The sequence below is a fragment of the Piliocolobus tephrosceles genome, chromosome 20, assembly GCF_002776525.5.
Source record: "Piliocolobus tephrosceles isolate RC106 chromosome 20, ASM277652v3, whole genome shotgun sequence".
In the NCBI taxonomy this organism is placed as follows: domain Eukaryota; kingdom Metazoa; phylum Chordata; class Mammalia; order Primates; family Cercopithecidae; genus Piliocolobus; species Piliocolobus tephrosceles.
Genome location: NC_045453.1, coordinates 7,921,063 through 7,944,659, shown reverse-complemented (window position 1 = coordinate 7,944,659; position 23,597 = coordinate 7,921,063). Strand labels below are relative to the sequence as shown.

Sequence of the window (23,597 nt, the reverse complement as noted above, 5' to 3'; positions counted from 1 at the left end):
ATTTACATATAATAAAGTATACTCTTTTTTTTTTTTTTTTTTTTTTGATGGGGTTTGTTGTTTCCCAGGCTGGTGTGCAATGGTGTGATCTTGGCTCACTGCAACCTCCGCCTCCTGGCTTCAAGCGATTCTACTGCCTCAGCCTCCCAGGTAGTTGGGATTACAGGAGCCCACCACCACACCTGGATAATTTCTTTGTGGAGATGGGGTTTTGCCATTTGGCCAGGCTGGTGTTGAACTCCTGACCTAAGGTGATCCACCCACCTCGGCCTCCCAAAGTGCTGGGGGACTACAGGCATGAGCCACCACGCCCGGCCTACGCTCGTTTTAAGTGCATAGTGACCACCATCACAGCCAAGATATGGAAACACTTCTGTCATCTTAAAAAGTTCCCTTGTGGCTCTTTATAGTTCATCCCTGCACCACCACTGACCCTAACAATTTCTGATCTGCTTTCTGTCAGTAAGTATGTCTTTTTGAAACACAGATGGAAACATACTAAACCACCCTGTCTTTTTCATTAAAAACAATTCAAATATCTTTCCATCAGCACATAGAAGTCCTGATGACAATCTTTTTGATAACTTCATAGTTTTACACTGTTTATAACACAGTTTAATCATCCATTAATGGGCAGACAGTTGGGTTCTTTCCAGCCTCTTGCTGTTCTAAACAATACTGCCATGAACACTGTCAAACAGCTATTCACTGTGGGGTAAATTCTTAGACGTGAAAATTGGTGAAAAGCCTGTGCTTCAAGCTACAATCGTATACTGCCTCCCAATGGCAGAGGAGAATGCCAGAATATAGGTGATGTATTTAATTACAATGGAGCTACATCAGCCAACCCTCCCAGGTGCATTAAGTGGGTCAGAGGATCCCTGCGATTTTCACTGTGGCTTCTCTGTTGTGACTGTAAGTGGGACAGGCAGAGGCATTACTTTGCCTCATTTACTTTTGGGGGGATCAGATCTAGGGCAGCCATAATGTCTGGTATTTGATTTTCTTACTAAGCGGCTGGGATTTCTGTCCTTTTGCAGTTTTTCTCTGACTCTAATTGACGCATTGGACACCTTGCTGGTAAGTATCTCGTCTATTTCTTTTCCTTTCCACCGTTACATAACCAACATCCTTCCTCTTTTGGCAGCTTGACTGTGGGTGAAAAATGAATCCCTCTCCTAGGCCTTTTATTTGCATCTCATGATTCTGAACTGTCCGCTGCAGTTGCCTAGCTACATAGGGAAAAACGAACTACAACTTATGCAGATTCATTTATTTAGCAAACATTTATAGAGGACCTGTTATATACGGAGAATTGTAATAGGCTTGTATAACTCTGTGGAGGATACAGAGACTTTGACATCCTCCTGTTTTCAGAGGCTTACATTCTAGGAGCCCTGTTCAATGATAATAAAAGGATATCAGATTGAGCACGGTGGCTCACACCTGTAATCCCAGCACTTTGGAAGGCTGAGGCAGGCAGATCACCTGAGGTCAGGGGTTCGAGACCAGCCCGGCCAATATGGTGAAATCCCGTCTCTATTAAAATACAAAAAATTAGCCTGGCAAAGTGGCACATGTCTGTTATCCCAGCTACTGGGGAGGCTGAGGCAGGAGAATTGCTTGAACCCGGGAGGCAGAGGTTGCAGTGAGCTGAGATTGCACCATTGCACTCCAGCCTGGGTGACAAGAGTGAAACTCCGTCTCAAAAAAATTAAAAATAAAAAAATAATATCCGTGACTAATTAGTATGTTTGTGTAGGGCTTAGTACAGACATGTATTAATTCTTCCAACAACTTCTTGAGGTAAGTACATTTACTCCTTCTTATGGCTAAGAAACCTGATGCTTACGACTGGGCACGGTGGCTCACGCCTGTAATCCCAGCACTTTGGGAGGCCAAGGCGGGAGGATCACTTGAGCACAGGAGTTCAAGACCAACCTGGGCAATATGGTGAAACCCCGTCTCTACCACAAATACAAAAAATTAGGCATGATGGCACATGTCTGTGGCTCCATCTGTTTGGGAGGAGGGTGAGGTGGGAGGATTGTTTGAGTCAGGGAGGCAGAGGTTGCAGTGAGCCAAGATTACACCACTGCACTCTGGTCTGGGTAACAGAATAAAACCTTGTCTCAGACAAACAAACAAAAAAAGATATAAAAGAAACCTGATGCTTAGAAAGGTAAAAAGGGCCAGGTGTGGTGGTTCATGCCTGTAATCCCAGCAGTTTGGGAGGCCAGCATTACTTGAGCCCTGGAGTTCAAGGCTGCAATGAGCTATGATCCCACCACTGCACTCCAACCTGTGCAACAGAGCAAGACCCTGTCTCAAAAAAAAAAAAAAAAAAAAGTCTTGGACTGGTCCAGGTCAAGTACCCACTCCATAGCCAGAGGGATGGGATCAGCCTCTTCCAAATCACAGGAGTGACTACTGGGAAAGAGTGATTCCTAGAGGGTAAACTGAGATGTTATTTATTGTCAAAAGAAGAGAGATTGAGATTGCATTTGGCTAATGGTTTAAATAAAAAGGGTTTATTTTCCCAAGTAAAAGAAAGTCTAGAGGTAATTTCTAGTGTTGGGTCAGCTACTCAACCGTGTTATCAGAGACCAGGCTCTTTGTAGCTTTGCATTCTAGTATCGTTAGTGTTTTGGCTTTTATTCTCATGCTTAGTACCTCATGGTCTCACATAGCTGCCATCGCTTCAGAAATCAAGTCTGAGTTCAAGGCAGAAAGAGAGAGACTAAAAGCCATGTTAGCTGTGTTTGTCCCTTGGTATTAAGAAAACAGAAGCCTTCCCAGAAGTGCCCCCAGTAGAATTCTCAAGGGTCAGAATTGACTGGGTAAACAATCAACTGCAGCAGCAAAGGAGGCTGAGAAAGCTTCTGGATTTCCAACCTCTGGTGGGAGGCCATGAGGTAAAGAGGGTAGGAATGAATTTAGTTTTGGGTCAGCCAACCTGTTCTGTTTTCCACAAGGTTGAACATGACAAGACAGGGTTAAAAACAACTGATACCTACTGCAAATGTCAAACTAAGACTTTTGGCTGGGTGCGGTGGCTCACTCCTGTAATCCCAGCACTTTGGGAGGCCGAGGCGGGTGGATCACGAGGTTAGGAGTTCGAGACCAGCCTGCCCAATATGGTGAAACCCTGTGTCTACTAAAAATACAAAAATTAGCTGGGCATGGTGGCACATAATCCCAGCTACTCAGGAGGCTGAGGCAGGAGAATCCGGGAGGCAGAGCTTGAAGTAAACCGAGATCGCGCCACTGCACTCCACCCTGGGCAACAGAGTGAGACTCTGTCTCAAAAAAACAAAACAAAAAACCTAAGACTTCTGTGTAGTTTGCATTCTTTCTATTGTGTCCGTTTAAATGACTACATCGTCACTCTTAATTGGGACCTAGGAATTTACTTAACCAGTCTCTTGATATGAAGTCTCTGGATGATCTCTAGCTCTCAGTGCTTTCTTCTGCTGTCACCAATCCTAGGACAGAAACTGGAGATCTTAAGTGGAATTAGTAAGGGCCACATCAACATAGGATCCCAGACTCTGAATCTGCCTCCACGCATGCAAGAGCCTCAGCGTCAGGTCTCTTTTTTATTTCCAGATTTTGGGGAATGTCTCAGAATTCCAAAGAGTGGTTGAAGTGCTCCAGGACAACGTGGACTTTGATATTGATGTGAACGCCTCTGTGTTTGAAACCAACATTCGAGGTGAGGGCTGCTCTCTAGGACCTTTAAAAGAAAAGAGAGTGTGAAGTTGCCTCTGTAAACCAAGAAGTGGTAAATAGGATTTTAAGGACTGACCATGCCAGGACCCTTGGCCAAAACCTCTGACCGACAGAGCTCTCCTTCCCTCCTGGAGGGTGAGGTGGGGAAGTCTCAGGATTTCCACATCAGTTTCAGATATGAAAGTGAGCAGGAGACTAAAAGCCTGGAAAGAAATACACCAGATTACTCACCTCTTTAATATATATTTGATACTAGGCACACAGCTATGAACAAGAGAGATATGATCCTTGCCTTCTTGGAACTTACTGTCTGTCCAATCCAATTTTTGGCAATGATGGAAATGTTTTTTTATCTGTGTTTTGGCCAGTATGGTAGCCACTAACCACATGAGTTCTTGAGCATTTGGAATGTATCTACTACAACTATGCAACTGAATTTTTAATTTCATTTAATTTTAATGATATTAAATTTAAATAGTCACATGTAGTTAGTGATTATTGTATTGGACAGTGCAAATCTAGGGCATTAATCTTCCAAACTTGGCTGCCCATAGGAACCACTTAGGACCCTTTAAAAAATTCAGATGTTGAAGCTCCACACTAAACCTAATGAACTGGAATCTCTGGGTTGGGTCCTAGGATCAGTATTTATAGCAGACTTCCAATGATTCTTGAGAAGCTACCACAGCCCTTATTTGCATTGACCTCTAGAGCACTTAACAGCTGTCACCTCTGGATGGCAGAGTTCTATTTTTCCCCATTATTTTGTATGTTTTCTGCAATGAAACTTATATTCCAGACATATGATCCATAAAAATTTTAAAACAGAGAAGAGAGCAGAGGGACAACATGGTCTAAAATCCTGGTTTAGGAATCCAGCGTGAGTTTGAGGCTGTGCTTGTTGGCTGTGTCTCCCAGCTTCTGAGCCCAGTTTGTCATCCGTGAATGAAGGTCGTTCTTATACCTTCATTTCTGATACGAATATAATTGATACCAGCTTTCTTTTGGTTGACATTTTCCCATGTATCTTTTTCTATCCTTTCCATCTTTCTGTAGTTTTATGATTAGATACAGCTTTTGCAAGTAGTGTATTATATTTTATCCATTCTGACCATCTTTAACTGAAACATTTAATCCATTTACATTTGCTGTAATTACTGATATATTTGCACTCATTTCTACAGTATTGTGCTCTCTGTGCCATCTTCTGTTTTTTTTTGAGATGGAGTCTCGCTCTGTTGCCCAGGCAGGAGCGCAGTGGTGCGATCTCGGCTTACTGCAACCTCTGCCACCCGGGTTCAAGCGATTATCCTGTCTCAGCCTCCCATGTAGCTGGGATTGCAGGTGCTCGCCACCACGCCCTGCTAATTTTTGTATTTTTAGTACAGATGGGGGTTTCACCATGTTGGCCAGGCTAGTCTCGAACTCCTGACCTCGGGTGATCCACCCACCTCAGCCTCCCAAAGTGCTGGGATTATAGGTGTGAGCCACTGCACCCGGCCCTGTGCCATCTTCTTTATGTTCCTTTATTCTGCCCTTTTTCATGCCTTCTTTAGATTGTTTTTCCCCCCATTCCATTTTCCTCTTACCAATAGGGAAATTATGCACAATATCTAGCTTTTTACATAGTTTTCCAAGTAAATTTAATAAACATAACTTATCAAAGTCTAAATTTAGTGGAAAATCTTTGTTCTACTCCTGAATAATGCAAAACCTGGCGTAGAGAACATCCTGACCTATATGCTATAGTTATATATTTTAGTTATTCGTTTTAAACCCTCCATACATTATAATTTTTGTTCTATACTGTTGAAGTTTTGCATTTACGCATATATTTACCACTTTTTTGTTGTTGTTTTTGGTTTCAAATAGAGTCTCACTCTGTCACCCAGGCTGGAGTGCAATGGCACGATCTTGGCTCACTGCAACCTCCACCTCCTGGGTTTAAACGATTCTCCTGCCTCAGCCTCCCGAGTAACTGGGATTACAGGTGTGCACTACCACGCCAGGCTAATTTTTGTATTTTTAGTACAGATGGTGCTTCACCACATTGGCCAGGCTGGTCTCAAACTCCTGACCTTGAGTGATCCACCTGCCTTGGCTTCCCAAAGTGCTGGAATTACAGGCGTGAGCCACTGTGCCTGGCCTTTTTACCACTTTTTTGACTATCTCTTCTTTTCATGTGTCAGACCTTTTCTCCAAAGTATTTCCTTTAATGCAGGTGTGTGCTTCGCGAACATTCCCAGCTTTTGTTTATATGAAAACGTCTTTATTCCACTGTTTTTGGTTGGCCTTTGGGTGATATTTTTGCTGGGTGTATGGTTGTAGGTTGATGATTACTTTCTCTTATTGTATTGAAAAATTTTCCAATATCTTCTGGTTTCATTATTGTTAAGAAGTAATCTGTCAATTTATTATTTCTTTGTAGAGAATCTTGTTTTGGTTTTCACTTTGGCTGTCTCTTCCTTTTAAAAACTTTTTATTATAGAAAACTTCAAACATAAAAGTAGAGAAAATAGTATAATGAACCAGATGTGCCCATCACCCAGGATTAATAATTATTACATGGATTCTGGCTGCATTGGAGATCTTTTTTCCCTTTGGTGTTCTGCAGTTTTACCATAATGTACATACATGTAGATTTCTTTTCTTTCTTTCTTTCTTTTTTTTTTTTTTTTTTTTTTTGAGACGGAGTCTTGTTCTGTCGCCCACGCTGGAGTGCAGTGGCGTGGTCTCAGCTCACTGCAACTTCCGCCTCCCGGGTTCAAGAAATTCTCCTGCCTCAGCCTCCCGAGTAGCTGGGACTACAGGCACACACCGCCACGCCCAGCTAATTTTTTGTATTTTTAGTAGAGACGGGGTTTCACTGTGTTTATCAGGCTGGTCGTAAACTCCTGAGCTTACACAGTTCGCCTGCCTCGGACTTCCAAAGTGCTGAGATTACAGGCGTGAGCCACCGCACCCGGACTCTTTTTTTTTGAGATGGAGTCTCACTCTGTTGCCCAGGCTGGAGTGCGGTGGTGCGATCTTGGCTCATTGCAACCTCCGCCTCCTGGGTTCAAGCGATTCTCCTGCCTTAGCCTCCCCCAGCTACAGGCGTGCGCCACCACGCCGGCTAGTATTTTGTATTTTTAGTAGAGACAGGGTTTCACCATGTTGGCCAGGATGGTGTCCATCTCCTGACCTCGTGGTCTGCCCACCTCCGCCTCCCAAAGTGCTGGGGTTGCAGATGTGAGCCACTGTGCCTGGCTTACATAGGGACCTTTTATTGGACTTCCACCTGGGGCAGGCTTGGCCTTGGTCTCCTATTCCCCCTCTGCAGGGAGGAGGGGAATTTTGAAGCTTAGGGTCACCAGTTATTTTCAGTGAGAGGGCCACTCAGGATATCTATTTCCAAGTACAGAACCTTTGTGTCTTTTTAAAAGTTCTAAATAGGCTGGGCACGGTGGCTGAGGCCTGTAATCCCAGCACTTTGGGAGGCCGAGGCAGGCAGATCATGAGGTCAGGAGATCGAGACCATCCTGGCTAGTGCAGTGAAACACTGTCTCTACAAGAAAAAATACAAAAAAATTAGCCGGACGGTGGCGGGCGCCTGTAGGGCTAAGGCAGGAGAGTGGTGTGAACCTGGGAGGCGGAGCTTCCAGTGAGCCGAAATTGTGCCACTGCACTCCCGCCTGGGGGACAGAATGAGACTCTGTCTCAAAAAAAAAAAAAAAAAAATTCTAAATATTGCATAATAAGTTGAAATAGATAAATTAGTAAAATAAAGGTAATAACCACTACTACCCCCTCCCTCCTGATATGACAGATGACTGGAAGACAGACAGAGTGACAAATGGAATGAGCATGGGCTTTGGAATCAAAGATACTCAGCCCTACCACCTACTAAATGGGTGACCTGGGGCAAGTCACTTTATCTCATGGAACCTCAGTAACTTCATATGAACAGGGGGCAGTAATAGTTAGTGCTTGGTACACAATAGGGACTTACAAAAAAATAGACACTGTTCCTGTGATGCATCAAGAGAAAAAAACCCATAAACTTAACACTGTATAAATATGTGGGATTAAGGGACTCTTTTTTCACTAGGTGGCTCTAGCTTCTTCCCAGTGAGCCACCCTAATAGAGGGAGGTTTTGTTTGTTTGTTTGTTTGTTTGTTTGTTTGTTTGTTTGTTTTGAGACGGAGTCTTGCTCTGTCGCCCGGACTGGAGTGCAGTGGCCAGATCTCAGCTCACTGCAAGCTCCGCCTCCCGGGTTTACGCCATTCTCCTGCCTCAGCCTCCGGAGTAGCTGGGACTACAGGCGCCTGCCACTTCGCCCGGCTAGTTTTTTGTGTTTTTAGTAGAGACGGGGTTTCACCGTGTTAGCCAGGATGGCCTCGATCTCCTGACCTCGTGATCCGCCCGTCTCGGCCTCCCAAAGTGCTGGGATTACAGGCTTGAGCCACCGCTCCCGGCTTGTTTGTTTTTACCCATGAAATAGCCTCAGGAGGTCCTGAGAACACGCACCCCCAATAGAGTGTTTAGGTTTAACTCGCACAGGGGAAAGATCCTTGGTCCCTTGGTCTTTCCCTTTGGACTATGCCATTTGCTTTCTGTGCCATCTGTAGTGGTAGGAGGACTCCTGTCTGCTCATCTGCTCTCCAAGAAGGCTGGGGTGGAAGTAGAGGCTGGATGGCCCTGTTCTGGGCCTCTCCTGAGAATGGCTGAGGAGGCGGCCCGAAAACTCCTCCCAGGTAAGACCCACACAGAGATGGGGCAGAGATGAAGTCCATTAGGTCCTGCTTCCCTTGCTGAAGATGGGAGTGGCAGTGCTGAATTAATTTCTGGTATTTCTCACCAGGTGTATTTGGTATTTCTACCCCCCAGGCACCCACCATGGAAATCAGGAGTGTCCTGGGCATTTTAAGGGCCTACTGGGGCCCTGACCCAGATGGATGAGTCGACCTCATTATTGTTTGCAGGGGATGGTCGAAGGTGACCAGCCTGGTGGGTGGAAGGCCATTGCCCTTATTTTGAATGAACCCATTTGTCCTCTCCCAGGTACTACAGTTATTTCACACACTGCTGGAGTAACAGGGGTCCAGGGAAGGGTGTTGGTATGAGCATTAACAGCCCTGGATTCTAGACTCGGCTCTGCCAGTCAACATCTTGACCAAGCCACTCTTTCTCTTCACAGTTTGTTGTTTGTTTGTTCGTGATGGAGTCTTGCTCTGTCGCCCAGGCTGGAGTGCAGTGGCGCAATCTCAGGTCACTGTAACCACTGCCTCCCGGGTTCAAGCAATCTCAGCCTCTCAAGTAGCTGGGATTACAGGCGCCCACCACCACGACCAGCTAATTTTTGTATTTTTAGTAGAGATGAAGTTTCACCATGTTGGTCAGGCTGGTCTCAAACTCCTGACCTCAAGTGATCTGCCTACCTTGGCCTCGCAAAGTGCTGGGATTACAGGCATGAGCCACTGTGTCTGGCTGCTCTCCACAGTTTAATTTCTCCATCTATCGAATGAGAATCATAATTTCCACCTCCCTACCACATCGGGTTTTGGGGAGGCTAAAATGAGGTCAGGAAGGAGAAACTGCTTAGAGAACCTCCAACACTTTTAAAACGAGAGGGATTTGTTTTGTGGCTAAGCTGTGTCCAGGGCTGCAGGCCAACCCTCTGTATTTTTGTCTAGTGAGGCAGTAACACCAGGCTCAGTAGCATCAGCTGTACACTGTGTTCCCTTCAGGGTGTGGTGGAAGCTCTGAGGACTGTTCACACCCAGACACGTCACACTGTGCTTTCCACCAGCCTCTTGGCCATCTCACTTATTTATCCCTTTTCTTTCTTTCTTTCTTTTTTTTTTTTGAGACAGGGTCTCGCTGTCACCCAGGCTGGAATGCAGTGGCGTGATCATGGCTCACTGCAGCCTCTCGAACTCCTGGGCTCAGTTGATTCTCCCACCTCAGCCTCCTGAGTAGCTGGGATTACAGGCACACGCCGCCACGCATGGCTAAATGTTTTTTGTAGAGATGGGGTTTCACCATGTTGCCCAGGCTGGTCTTGAACTCCTGGGATCAAGTGATCCACCTGCCTCGGCCTCCCAAAGTATTGGGATTACAGGTATGAGCCACCACACCCAGCCTCTTTATCCCTCTCACATAGCACTTACCTCTCCTTTGGGGGAGAGCTGAGGATAGTGGGTGAGCTGGGTTCCGGTCTCACTCATGGCTCATGGCTCATGGCTAATGGCTTAAGCGTCTTCCTTGCAGACATTGTGTCCTGTGTGATGCATTCCTGGAGGAAACTCTGGAAACTCTGTCTAGCTGCTCCTCCTTTATTATTTAATTATTTTTGGCCATTGGTCATTTTATAAAAAAAGGTCACGAAACAGGATTTTGTCACTCCCCTTCTTTTTAATACGGCCTGACTTTTCTGAAATATTCCTTAGAGCCCTTCCTGGTTGTGACTTGCTGTCCCACTGGTGTCTGCCAGATAGCAAGTTTCTTGTCTGTGGCAGACAGAGTTGCTAGACCCTGTGGTTCTTGGAAGTGTCGACACCTTTGTTCACAGATTGGTGACGCACAGGCTGCTCTGGAGTTGTTTGACCTTTAGGCCCGGAGAGGAAATCTCTGCCTCTGGCTGGTTGTCTAGTTCTCGTCTTGAATCAGAAGACACTTGGGTGGGGCGGGCAGAGAACTGGACTGGAGCTAGGGGTGGGCACGGGGCAGGCGTTCCCATCCCAGCTCTGTTTGACACTCTCTGTGTGGCCTTTGGCTGAATCACTTCTTCACAGGCATGGTTTTCCCTACCTGTAAATCCAGGGTCATGCTATATCAGTGGTTTAGTGGTTTATATCCTATTTTGCTTCCTTTTAAAAATAATTTAGCCCCTATACTCTTTATTTAAAGCAGAGATCTTTATTTAAAGTCTATGAATGGTTTTGTTTATTATTATTATTATTATTATTATTTTGAGACAGGGTCTTGTCTTGTCACCCAGGCTGGAGTGCAGTGGTGCAATCTCAGCTCACTGCAGCCCCCGCCTCCTGGGTTCGAACAATTCTTGTGCCTCAGCATCCCAAATAGCCGGAATTACAGACGTGCGCCACCACACTTGTCTAATTTTTGTATTTTTAGTAGAGACAGGGTTTCACCATGTTGGCCAGGCTGGTCTGGAACTCCTGGCCTCAAGTGATCTGCTTGCCTTGGCCTCCCAAAGTGCTGGGATTATAGGCGTGAGCCAAAAGTCTATGAATGGCTTTGAATGGGGCTTACTCTTTGCATTGTGCCACAAGCCCCACCACTTTCTGTGGCTTAACCCCTGCCTACATCACAATAAGTTACCTGCCTGGGCTTTGAGGGCATAGTGTAAAATAAATAAAAATAGCTAAAGCGCTCTAGCTACAGCAAGTGTGTGTGGAGCACAGCCCGCTCCCTGCACCCTCATCACGAGCAGGAACCCAGGGGTTGTGCAGAGCAGTGTTTGACACGCTCCGGGCTGGGTGGCTGCTCAGGGCCCTCCAGTTACGACATTTATCCTTCTCTGGCTCAGACTGTAGCAGGACAGCCAGGAGAAAGAGGAAAGTGCTGGCTAAGGTCCCAGGCTTTGGGCGTGTATCAGAACTATCCCTATCCCCCTGCTCCTGTCCGGGGTCGTAATTTTTCAATTGTTCAGCCTTTCAGACCCCCACTGGCATGCCATATGGAACGGTGAACTTACTTCATGGCGTGAACCCAGGAGAGACCCCTGTCACCTGTACGGCAGGGATTGGGACCTTCATTGTTGAATTTGCCACCCTGAGCAGCCTCACTGGTGACCCGGTGTTTGAAGATGTGGCCAGAGTGGCTTTGATGCGCCTCTGGGAGAGCCGGTCAGATATCGGGCTGGTAGGTTTGTTGCTGCCCTTCCTGTTTGAGTCAAAGTTGCCACCTTGGCCCCAGCTTATGAGGCCCAGGGCTCTGAGCAATAAGTTGCAATCAAGCCAAGGAAAACTTAGGGTGACCTTAGGAGTGGTCCAGGATTTGGGCTCAGGACACCAAAAATAGACCAACCCTCCAATTCAAGTTTGGCTTGGAGTGGGGAGGAGAGTGGGAAAGCACATTTTTCTGGCAGGCAGCAGGGGCTGCATTAAGCTTTGACCGCTTGAGATTCTCTGATTTCTAGGAAGAGGGTTGTATATTTCATGCACCTGACTCACGTGGTGACTTCAGCTCATCAGCTCGTCCGGCCTTCATTTATAGTGTCTGTCTGTATTTGCTGTTTCTTAGGACACCAGTTCTGGGAGATACTGAATGACTGTTGTGTAACAAAATGAGTCCTGGCCATTTAAGTTAGGGGAATATTACACATAATATCCCCCCCTTTTTTGGAGAGTCAGAATGCACATGAGCAGAATAAAAGTCCTCTAGTAAAGAGATCTGTTCAACTTTGCTTAACTTAACATTTCCCGAACTTACTTAACACCAGAGCTTCCCTTTATCTTCCAGTACTATTAACCCATGGAAATTGAACACACTTTGGACCAGATGATCTCTAAGGTCAGTTTCAGCTTCTAAATGGAATAATCCAGTAAGATTAACAGTAATTGAGCCAAAGCCATCCAGGACATACCACTGGATTTAGTCAGAACTGGATTCAAACCCTGGCCTTGCTACATCGAAACTGTGTGACTCTGAGCAAGTCACTCAACCTCTCTTGTCCTCAGTTACTTCAGCCGTAACGTTAATATATTAATACCAACTTTGCTGAGTCATTCTGACATAGGAAGACTGTGTTCAGGTCTAGGCACATTTTATGCAGAGTCTGGTGCTAATTCAGCTTGAAAAGTAAAGCTTATGTGAGGACTCCTTGAAAATCCCTTAAGAAGGTGCCCCCTTAAGGCTGGGCGCAGTGGCTCATGCCTGTAATCCCAGCACTTTGGGAGGCCAAGGCAGGCGGATCACTTGAGGTCAGGAGTTCGAGAGCAGCCTGACTAACATGGAGAAACCCAATCTCTACTAAAAAATTACAAAATTAGCCGGGTGTGGTGGTGCATGCCTGTAATCCCAGCTACTTGGGAAGCGGAGGCAGGAGAATTGCTTGAACCTGGAAGGCAGAGGTTGTGATGAGCCGAGATCACGCCATTGCATTCCAGCCTGGGCGACAAGAGCAAAACTCCGTCTCAAAAAAAAAAAAAAGTGCCCCCCTGGAGACTTGTAGTGAATCCCTTAGTCCATCTCAGGCAGGTTTTGCTCCAGCAATGGGACCGTAGTAGACTCTGTTGGTGCTGTGCCCATATCCTCTCAACTCTTACCATTTCCATGCACACTGGCCAGTCTTCCAACTGCCATCACCTGCGCCTCTTTGCCTAGGGGTCTCCTCTGGTGCCTGGAGCCACTTTGCTTGCCTTTGGCTGAGGGTACCAGGATTTAATGCTACCCATGAGTAGCTCTCAAGCCAGTAACTGATACCGATGGGAGTTGGTGGATAAACATTCCAGTTCCCTGCCTCTTTGGTGGGATCACTCTGAAGCTCGAGCTCTACGCTGAATTCCTGAGCTCCCCAGCAGGATTGAACTCCAGTTCCCATGGTGGAAACCTGCCTGATGGCATACCCCTTAAATGCTGCATCCCTTGCCCTGCCTCACTTTACTCCTCCTCTTCTGGTGTTTACAGGGACTCGCCTTCCAAATCAACTACTTTTGATCAGAATGAGGTTGTGCCCCTGGGGGAACCCAAACTAACATAGAACAGTTAGCTATTTCTTTGAGTACCAAATGAAGTTACCAGCTTCCATGAGGGTCTAAGCTGTATGAAAAATACATATCTGTGACCGGGCGCGGTGGCTCACGCCTGTAATCCCAACACCTTGGGAGGCCGAGGCAGGCGGATCACCTGAGGTCGGGAGTTTGAGACCAGCCTGACCAACATGGAGAAACCCCGTCTCTACTAAAAATACAAAAAATAAAATAAATAAAATGAAACAGAAAAATGCATATCTTTGTTTATTTTTTTGAGACACAGTCTCCCCCTGTCACCCAGACTGGAGTGCAGTGGCACGATCTCAGCTCACTGCAACCTCCCCCTCCTGGATTCAAGTCATTCTCGTGCCTCTGCCTGATGAGTAGCTGGGATTGCAGGCGCACACCACCATGCCTGGCTAATTTTTGTGTTTTTAGTAGAGACAGGGTTTTACCATGTTGGCCAAGTTGGTCTCGGACTTCTGACCTCAAGTAATTCGCCCACCTCAGCCTCCCAAAATGCTGGGATTATAGGCGTGAGCCACCGCGCCTGGCCAGCATTGGCAGTTTTTAACAGTCTCTACAGAGACTGAACAATTAAAAAAAAAAAAAAAAAAGTCAAAGGATTTTAAAAAAAGGTACTCAGTGACATTGGTGAAGTCTCTTTTTGCCCCTGTCTGCAGCTATTCGGTTTCTCTCCTTAGAACCACTCTGTCAGCTTCCTGGTGAATGTTCTTCTTGAGTTAATTTATGGAAATATGTAAAGCATGCCTGTGTCTTCAGATGCTGGAATCCCATGCTGAGTGCTGAGAAATCGGACAGATTGTGGGAACAGCAAATTCTCATCTCCCATCTCACAGTCACTCTAGGCAGGACATAAACACTCCAAATCATTTTTCTTTTTCATTTTTTGCTCAATGTGTGTAATTAAGTCTTCATAAATGTGCATGAGATGCATCTCTACTATGCGGATGTACAGGAAGGCTGGCCATGATCCAGCCTTGCCCTTCCCTCTCACGGTCTGTGTGTCTCCCAAGAAGCACTGGGGCGCCTACTTTGCATCTTCCTGGGTAGTCAGGGTTGGGGGTGAGTAGATCCTTCTTTGGCCATCAGCCTTCCCCTTGGGACCGTGTGTCTTTCTCTCTCTCAGGTCGGCAACCACATTGATGTGCTCACTGGCAAGTGGGTGGCCCAGGACGCAGGCATCGGGGCTGGCGTGGACTCCTACTTTGAGTACTTGGTGAAAGGAGCCATCCTGCTTCAGGATAAGAAGCTCATGGCCATGTTCCTAGGTAAAAAGGGCAGAGTAAGGGAGCTTTTCCCCTGATTTTTCTTGTTGATGTGTGATTTGTTTAAAAACTTTTTTTTTTTTTTTTGAGACAGAGTCTTGCTGTGTCTCCCAGGCTGGAGTGCAGTGGCACAATCTAGGCTCACTGCAACCTCTGCCTCCCAGGTTCAAGTGATTCTTGTGCCTCAGCCTCCTGAGTAGCTGGGACTACAGGCGCACACCATCACACCCAGCTAATTTTTGAATTGTTATAGAAATGGGGTTTCACCATGTTGGCTAGGCTGGTCTTAAACTCCAGACCTCAGGTAATCTGCCTGCCTTGGCCTCCCAAACTGCTGGGATTACAGGTGTGAGCCACCATGCCCGGCCTGAGTGCCTGCAGAATCAGTTCTGAATTCAGAGTCACTAGGGACTTACACTGCCCACTTCATGCCCACTACACCACTTCATGCCTTCTTGCAAAAGCCAACTGAAGCATGCTGCATTCTGTGTATGTAGCCCTGTATTTCTTATCTCCTAGCCATTGCACATGGCGTCTTCTTTGCCTAGAATGTCTTTTTTCCTGTCTTCCTGTGTCCAAATTCTTTTCACCCTTCAAAGCCTAACTTAAATGTCACCTTGCCCAGGAAGTAGCTTGATCCTTCTTCAGAATTTAGGACCTTTAGCATCTTTCTTGCAGTTAGCTGTTATCAACAGTTACAGCTCCACTAATTGAATGCAGAATCCGTGCCTTATTCATCTTATGTTTTTCACAGTGCTTTACGTGTGGTAGGTAATAGATTAATCTCTGTTGAATAAATACGTCTTATCCTCCAGGCCCTTAGACACTAGCAATATTGAGGAATTGTTGAGCACCTAATTACTATTACTATTATAGCTACAGTAGTCCCCTGTTATCTACAGCTTTGATTTCCATGGTTTCATTTATCCACGGTCAACTACAGTCTGAAAATAGGTGAGTACAATCAGATAAGGTATTTTGAGGCTGAGTGCAGTGGCTCACGCCTGTAATCCCAGTGCTTTGGAAGTGAGGATTGCTTGAGGCCAGGAGTTTGAGACCAGCCTGGGCAATATAACAAGACCCCCTCTCTTTAAAAAAAAAAAAAAGATATTTTGAGAAACCAAATTTACATAATTTCTTTTTTTTCTCTTACCAAAGAGACAAATTCACATACCGTCTATACAATATATTGTTATCATTGTTCTGTTTTTTTTTTTTTTTTTTGAGGTGGTGTTTTTTTATAGCGGGCTGTCGCTCTGTCACCCAAACTGGAGTGCAGTGGCCAGATCTCAGCTCACTGCAAGCTCCGCCTTTCGGGTTCACGCCATTTTCCTGCCTCAGCCTCCCGAGTAGCTGGGACTACAGGCGCCTACCACCTCACCCAGCTAGTTTTTTGTGGTTTTTTTAGTAGAGACGGGGTTTCACCGTGTTAGCCAGGATGGTCTCGATCTCCTGACCTTGTGATCCACCTATCTCAGCCTCCCAAAGTGCTGGGATTACAGGCTTGAGCCACTGCGCCTGGCCTCATTGTTCTGTTTTATTATTAGTTATTGTTAATCCCTTCCCATGCCTAATTTATAAATTAAACTTTTTCGGCTGGGCACAGTGGCTCATGTCTTTAATCCCAGCGCTTTGGGAGGCTGAGGCAAGAGAATTGCTTGACCCCAGAAGATCGAGATCAGCCTGGGCAACATGGTGAGACCTTGTCTCTACAAAAAATTTTAAAAAATTAGCTGGACATGGTGGTGCGTGCCTGTAGTCCCGCTACTTGGGAGACTGAAGTGAAGGATTGCTTGACCCTGGGAGGTTGAGGGTGCAGTGAGCCATGATCATACCACTGCACTTCAGCCTGGGTGACAGACTAAGACCCTGTCTCAAAAAATGAAAATTTTTCACCGTGTTAGCCAGGGTGGTCTCGATCTCCTGACCTCGTGATCCGCCCATCTCGGCCTCCCAAAGTGCTGGGATTACAGGCTTGAGCCACCGCACCCGGCCAAAAATAAAAATTTTTAAAAATTTAATGAAGTAAGTTTTCTCATAGATGTGTATGTATAGGAAAACAGTAGTCACGTGTTGCTTAATGACAGGGATATATTCTGAGAATTGCATCGTTAGGTGATTTCATCATTTTGCAAACATCATAGGGTGTACTTAAGCAAACCTAGATGGTATAGCCAACTACACAGCTAGTCTATATGGTGTAGCCTATTGCTCCTAGTTTACAAACCTGTATAGCATGTTACTCTCCTAAATACTACAGACAATTGTAATAGAATGATAAGTATTTATGTATCTAAACATAGAAAAAGTGCAGTACAAATACAGTATAAAAGATCAAAAATGGTTCATCTGTATAGGGCACTTAACCATGAATGAAGTTTATAGGACAGGAAGTTGCTGTGGTTGAGTCGGTGAGTGGTGAGTGAACGTCAAGGTCTAGGACATTACACTGTTGTAAACTTTATAAATACTGTACACTTAGGCTACACTAAATTTATTTAAATTTTTTTTTCTTTCTCTAATAATAAATTCTTTTTTTTTTGTTTTTTTTTTTTGAGATGGAGTCTCGCTCTGTTGCCTAGGCTGGAGTGCAGTGGCATGATCTTGGTTTACTGCAACCTCTGCTTCCCCAGTTCAGCCTCAGCCTGCTGAGTAGCTGGGATTACAAGCGCCCACCACCACGCCTGCCTAATTTTTTTTTTTTTCTTTTAGAGACAGAGTCTCACTGTGTTGCCCAGGCTGGAGTGCAGTCCCGCGCTCTCAGCTCGCTGCAACCTTCGCCTCCTGGGTTCTAGCAATTCTGCCTAAGCCTCTCGAGTAGCTAGGATTACAAGTACACGCTGCCACGCCCAGCTAATTTTTTGTATTTTAGTAGAGACGGGGTTTCACTGTGTTGCCCAGGCTGGTCTTGAAATCCTGAGCTCAGGCAGTCCACCCACCTCAGCCTCCCAAAGTGCTAGGATTACAGGCATGAGCCACCGTGCCTGGCCTAGTTTTTGTATTTTTAGTAGAGACGGATGGGGTTTCACCATGTTGGCCAGGCTGGTCACGAACTGCTGACCTCAGGTGATCACCTGCCTCGGCCTCCCAATGTGCTGGGATTACAAGCGTGAGCTACCATGTCTGTCCTCCAATAATAAATTAACATTAGATTACTGTAACTTTTTTACTTTGTAAACTTTAAAATTTTTAAAAACTTTTTGACTCATTTGTAATAACATTTAGCTTAAAACACATTGTACAGCTATACAAAAATATTTTCTTTATATCCTTATTCTCCAAGCTTTTTTCTATTTTTACTTTTTTATTTTGTTTTTACCTTTTATACTTTTTTGTTAAAAACTAAGCTACAAGCACACATTAGCCTAGGCCAACACAGGGTCAGGATCATCAATAGCGCTGTCTTCCACTTCCCCATGTTATCCTGCTAGAAGGTCTTCAGGGGCAGTAACACTCACAGAGCTGTTATCTCAGATGATAACAATGCCTTCTGGAATTCCTCTAAGGACCTGCCTGAAGCTGTTTCACAGTTGACTTTTTTTTTTTTTTTTTTTTGAGACGGAGTTTCGCTTCTGTTGCCAATGCTGGAATGCAATGGTGCTATCTCGGCTCACTGCAACCTCCACCTCCCGGGTTCAATTCTCCTGTGATTCTCCTGTCTCGGCCTCCTGAGCAGCTGGGATTACAGGGGCCTACCACTACGCTTGGCTAATTTTTGGTATTTTTAGTAGAGATGGGGTTTCACCATGTTGGCCAGGCTGGTCTCAAACTCCTGACCTCAGGTGATCCACTTGCCTCGGCCTCCCAAAGTGTTGGGATTACAGGCGTGAACCACCACACCCAGCTGACCTTTTTTATCTAAGTGGAAGGAATATTCTAATGATAATAGTATGGTAGATACATAAGCGAGTAAATAGTTATTATCAAATATCATGTACTGTACATAATTGTATGTGTTATACTTTTATGACTGGCAGCACAGTAGGTTTGTTTACACCAATATCACCACAAACAAGTGAGTAATACATTACATTATAAAATTACAACAGCTGTGATATCTTTAGGCTGTGGTGATTTTTCACCTCTATTATAATCTTACAGGACCACAACCATCTCTACAGTTCAGTGTTGACCAACATGTTGTTATGTGGCCCATGACTGTATATAGAGTTTATATAGTACTGTCCATGGTTTCAGACATCCACTAAGGGTCTTAGAACGTATTCTCCTCAAATAAGGGGGGACTACTCTACTCATTTATTCAACAAATATTTATTGAATACCATGGATGTGCCAAGCATTGTGCCAAGCTCTGAACATGGACTGTTTCATATAATCCTTACAACGCCTGTTTGAGATTATCTTATTTATTTGCGTGTATATTTGATACTTTGTTCATTCAGAAAATATTTATTGCTCATTGTACTAGTGTGGGAGATTCTGCAGTAAACAAAACAAAGTCCCAGGCCTCATGGATTTACAATCTAGGGGAGAGATATAAGGGATAAATTCAAGTTCCCACTAGAATGTAAGTTCTCTGAGGGCTGGATTTTGTCTTGTTTACAAACTCATAGGTGCCTGGTACCTGGTAGGTGCTCAGCGAATGTTTGTTGTGTCAGTAAATGACTGAAAAGTCTCACAGATACTTAACATTACTGTTTTAGTCCATTTTCATGCTACTGATAAAGACACACTCGAGACGGGGTAATTTATAAAGAAAAAGAGGTTTAATCAACTCATAGTTCCACATGGCTGGGGAGGCCTCAGAATCATGGCGGAAGGCGAAAGGCACATCTTACATGGTGGCAGGCAAGAGAGAATGAGAGCCAAGTGAAAGGGGAAACCCCTTATAAAACCGTCAGATCTCGTGAGACTTACTCACTACCACGAGGAAAGTATGGAGGAAGCGGCCCCCATGATTCAGTTATCTCCCGCAAAGTCCCTTCCATAACACATGAGAATTATGGGAGCTACAATTCAAGATGAGATTTAGGTGGGGACACAGCCAAACCATATCAGTTACTCCCCCCTGCTTTTTTTTTTAAAGATGGAGTTTCACTCTTGTTTCCCAGGCTGGAGTGCAATGGTGTGATCTTGGTTCACGGCAACCTCCGCCTCCCAGGCTCAAGCAATTCTCCTGCCTCAGCCTCCCAAGTAGCTGAGATGACAGACATGCACCACCACACCCTGCTAATTTTGTATTTTTAGTAGAGATAGGGTTTCTCCATGTTAGTCAGGCTAATATTGAACTCCTGACCTCAGGTGATCTGCCCGCCTCGGCCTCCTAAAGTGCTGGGATTATAGGTTTGAGCCACCGTGCCTGGCCTCCTCATTTTATAGATCATAAGGCTGAGACTTAAAAGGGAAAAACCCACCCCAGGTCATGGTTAGCAATGTGGTAGAGCTGGAGCTGGAATTTGAGCTGGAAGTTTGACTCCAGAATCCATACTCTTTTCTAGCCTGCTTGTCTCATTGTATCCTGGTGCTCTTTCCAAAGTGTAAGTCCTCACTTCCGTTGTCCAGGTCTGCCTTTTGTCTCCCTAATCACTCATATGTCCATGATCCCATCTCTCCCATTGCAGAGTATAACAAAGCCATCCGGAACTACACCCGCTTCAATGACTGGTACCTTTGGGTGCAGATGTACAAGGGGACTGTGTCCATGCCAGTCTTCCAGTCCTTGGAGGCCTACTGGCCTGGTCTTCAGGTAGGAATGATCAAAGAATGTGATCATCTTTCTATGGGTCTGGCAAAGCAAGCTCATTCTGATGTATAAGTCAAATAAGGTTCTTTGTTGGTTGCTTGAGTACTTTTTTTTGGAGGGACAGGTTGAGGATGGAAGAGAGACTTAGAGTGAATTAGATAGATTTAGAGTTCTGCCAAAGTAAGTGTCAGGAACTGAGCTTCCAGTTTGCCATGGAACGTTGTGGTACTTAAAAGTCGACAGTGCGTTTCCAGTCTGGGCAAGGATGGCCATTGGCAGCAGCTGTTTCTCCACTGGGCGTTTCTGTCCAATCTCATTCTTGACAGTGGGCCTGAGAAAGGGCAGGAAGCTCATGCCGCTCTGCCATCTCGTTATTTTCTCATTACATGGTCTGGTAGAGTTGCAGCCGGAAGGATCTTAGAGCTTATCTAATCTGCCCCACTTTGCTGTTCTAAAATAGTGCATGTACCAAAATGTTTTTATAATCTACGTTTTTGAAAGTTTTAAGAAAAAGTAGTCCCACCTGGGCAACATAGTGAGACCTCATCTCTACAAAAAATAAAAAATTAGCCGAGCATGGTGGCACATGCCTGTAGTCCCAGCTACTCAGGAGACTGCAGTGGAAGGATTGCTTGAACTGTGAAGATCAAGTCTGCAGTGAGCCATGATCATGTCACTGCAGCCTGGGTGACAGAGTGAGACCCTGTCTCAAAAAAAAAAAAAAAAATGACCACCAGGTTTCTATCCAGAATAACCAGGTAGACATTGTGTCATTTACCAAGAAGGGAAAAAGGCCAGAGTAAGGAGGCAACTTTGTGGGAATGTAAGGGAACCAAGAATTTTGTTTAGGAAATGACAAGTTTGTTCTGTCCATGAGACATCCAGTGGAGACGTCAGGGTCAGTTGCTTCCCTGTGAGATTACATTAGTAGTAATGGCTACTTAGCAATAGCAGGTAAAATTATAAATGCATATATCCTTTGACCCAGTGATCCTAATTCTGAAAATGTATCTCACACATAACACTTTACATCTGTTTGATGTGACATATATGCAGAATTATTTATTGCCACATTAGTTGTTGGAACCAATTCAAATAAAAATATTTGAAAACCAAATTTCTGTATCTAAAAATGTGGAGATAATTAATATCCCTGTTAATAAGGAACCAAAGGCTATTTTTTAGTGTGGGGAAAATAACATATACTCATGCATGTAAAAACTCTGGAAGATTATACAAGAAACCTATAATGGTTATCTGAAGCCAGGCAGGATGGGTCGTGGTTGTAATCCCAGCACTTTGGGAGGCTGAGGTAGGAGGATCACTTGAGCCCAGAAGTTTGAGACCAGCCTGGGCAACAAAATGAGACCCCCATCTCTATGTAAAATAAGAAAATTAGCCAGGAGTTGTGGTGTGCACCTGTGGTCCCAACTACATGGGAGACTGAGGTGAGAGGATCTCTTTTTTTTTTTTTTTTTTGACAGAGTCTTGCTCAGTCGCCCAGGCTGGAATGCAGTGGCGCAATTTCGGCTCACTGCAAGTGCCGCCTCCCAGGGTTCACACTATTCTCCTGCCTCAGCCTCCCGAGTAGCTGGGACTACAGGTGCCCGCCACCATGCCCAGCTAATTTTTTTGTATTTTTAGTAGAGATGGGGTTTCATTGCATTAGCCAGGATGATCTCGATCTCCTGACCTCATGATCCACCCGCCTCGGCCTCCCAAAGTGCTGGGATTACGGGTGTGAGCCACCATGCCCGGCCGAGGTGAGAGGATCTCTTGAGCCCAGGAGGTGAAGGCTATAATGAACCATGATTGTGCCACTGCACTCCAACCTGGGTGACAGAGCAAGACCCTGTCTCAAAAACAAAAACAAAAATGGTTATCTTTTGAGGGTGTGGTGGTGGGAGTGAGACTTAGCACAAACCTTTCTCTATTCTTAGACTTTTGAACTGGCTGGCTGAATTCCAAAACTGTTAGTAGCTGACAATGACTCTGAAGATTTAGGGACTTAACATACAATCTCTGTTCCTTCCAACAATGTATGAGATAGGTGGTGTATGTTACATCTTATAGATGAGGCTCGGAGAAGTCCAGTACCTGGTTCAGCACTGAGTAACTGGCAGACTCGGATTGATTCAAGGCCTTTTTGGCCCCACAGATTTTACTTTGTCTTTCTTAAGGTCGTCTGTAGGGTTTCATGCCTGTTGTCTACCTGCCTAATAGCCACTTTCTCTCACAGAGCCTCATTGGAGACATTGACAATGCCATGAGGACCTTCCTCAACTACTACACCGTATGGAAGCAGTTTGGGGGCCTCCCGGAATTCTACAACATTCCTCAGGGATACACAGTGGAGAAGCGAGAGGGCTACCCACTTCGGCCAGGTGAGCAGGCTCTCTGGCTTGTCATCTGCCCGCAGGCTCTGGTTCCTGAAACCCCAAATCCCCTCTACAAGGCTCCATGCTCCACAACTGCCCACAAGTTCATTTTTTTCCATCTGTTCCTTCCAGTGGCTCTGGGCGGTTTTCTTCCTAGGAGTTAATTATCCCCATGTTTTCAGATACGGAAACTGAGGCCTAGTGGGATGAAATGGCTCGCCTCTGGTTCTTAAGTGTAGGAGCTAGGCCTGGAACCCAGGACTCCTAACTAAATTGCAAGCTCTTTCTTTTTTATTTTTATTTTTTTGAGATGGAGTTTTGCTCTTGTTGCCCAGGCTGGAGTGCAATGGCGTGATCTTGGCTCACTGCAACCTCTGCCTCCTGGGTTCCAGCGATTCTCCTGCCTCAGTCTCCTTGAGTAGCTTGGATTACAGGCATGAGCCACCATGCCCAGCTAATTTTGTATTTTTAGTAAAGACGGGGTTTCACCATGTTGGTCAGGCTGGTCTTGAACTCCCAACCTCAGGTGATCCACCCACGTTGGCCTCCCAAAGTGCTGGGATTACAGACATGAGCCACCGCGACTGGCCCAGTATGCTCTTTCAAATCAGGAAATGAGTGAGAAGGAAAAGGCCAAGGTTGACTCCTTTTGAGCTCCTGCCATCAGGAGTTCAGAAGTGTAGGCAAACTTCCTAAGTCCATGGGTCAGATAAATTATGCTTACGTGTATGGAATGTTAGAACCGTGGCACGGACCTTAGGAATTACCTAGTCTCTTCCACCTCCCCATTTG

The 23,597-nt window shown here is 45.4% G+C and overlaps 1 protein-coding gene across 3 annotated transcripts in view; it reads left to right on the top strand.

The window, feature by feature from the left end:
- The window catches only part of EDEM2 (ER degradation enhancing alpha-mannosidase like protein 2), a 33,604-nt gene that overhangs the window by 1,606 nt on the left and 8,401 nt on the right, over positions 1 to 23,597 (top strand). For 2 of the 3 annotated variants that reach the window (XM_023220505.1, XM_023220506.2), the window contains 7 exons: positions 1,041 to 1,080; positions 3,610 to 3,715; positions 8,344 to 8,469; positions 11,391 to 11,602; positions 14,585 to 14,726; positions 20,306 to 20,430; positions 22,667 to 22,811. In XM_023220505.1, coding sequence (XP_023076273.1) covers positions 1,041 to 1,080; positions 3,610 to 3,715; positions 8,344 to 8,469; positions 11,391 to 11,602; positions 14,585 to 14,726; positions 20,306 to 20,430; positions 22,667 to 22,811 — 896 coding nt within the window. The remainder of the gene's footprint in view (positions 1 to 1,040; positions 1,081 to 3,609; positions 3,716 to 8,343; positions 8,470 to 11,390; positions 11,603 to 14,584; positions 14,727 to 20,305; positions 20,431 to 22,666; positions 22,812 to 23,597) is intronic. The other variant, XM_023220508.1, reaches the window with a different exon arrangement.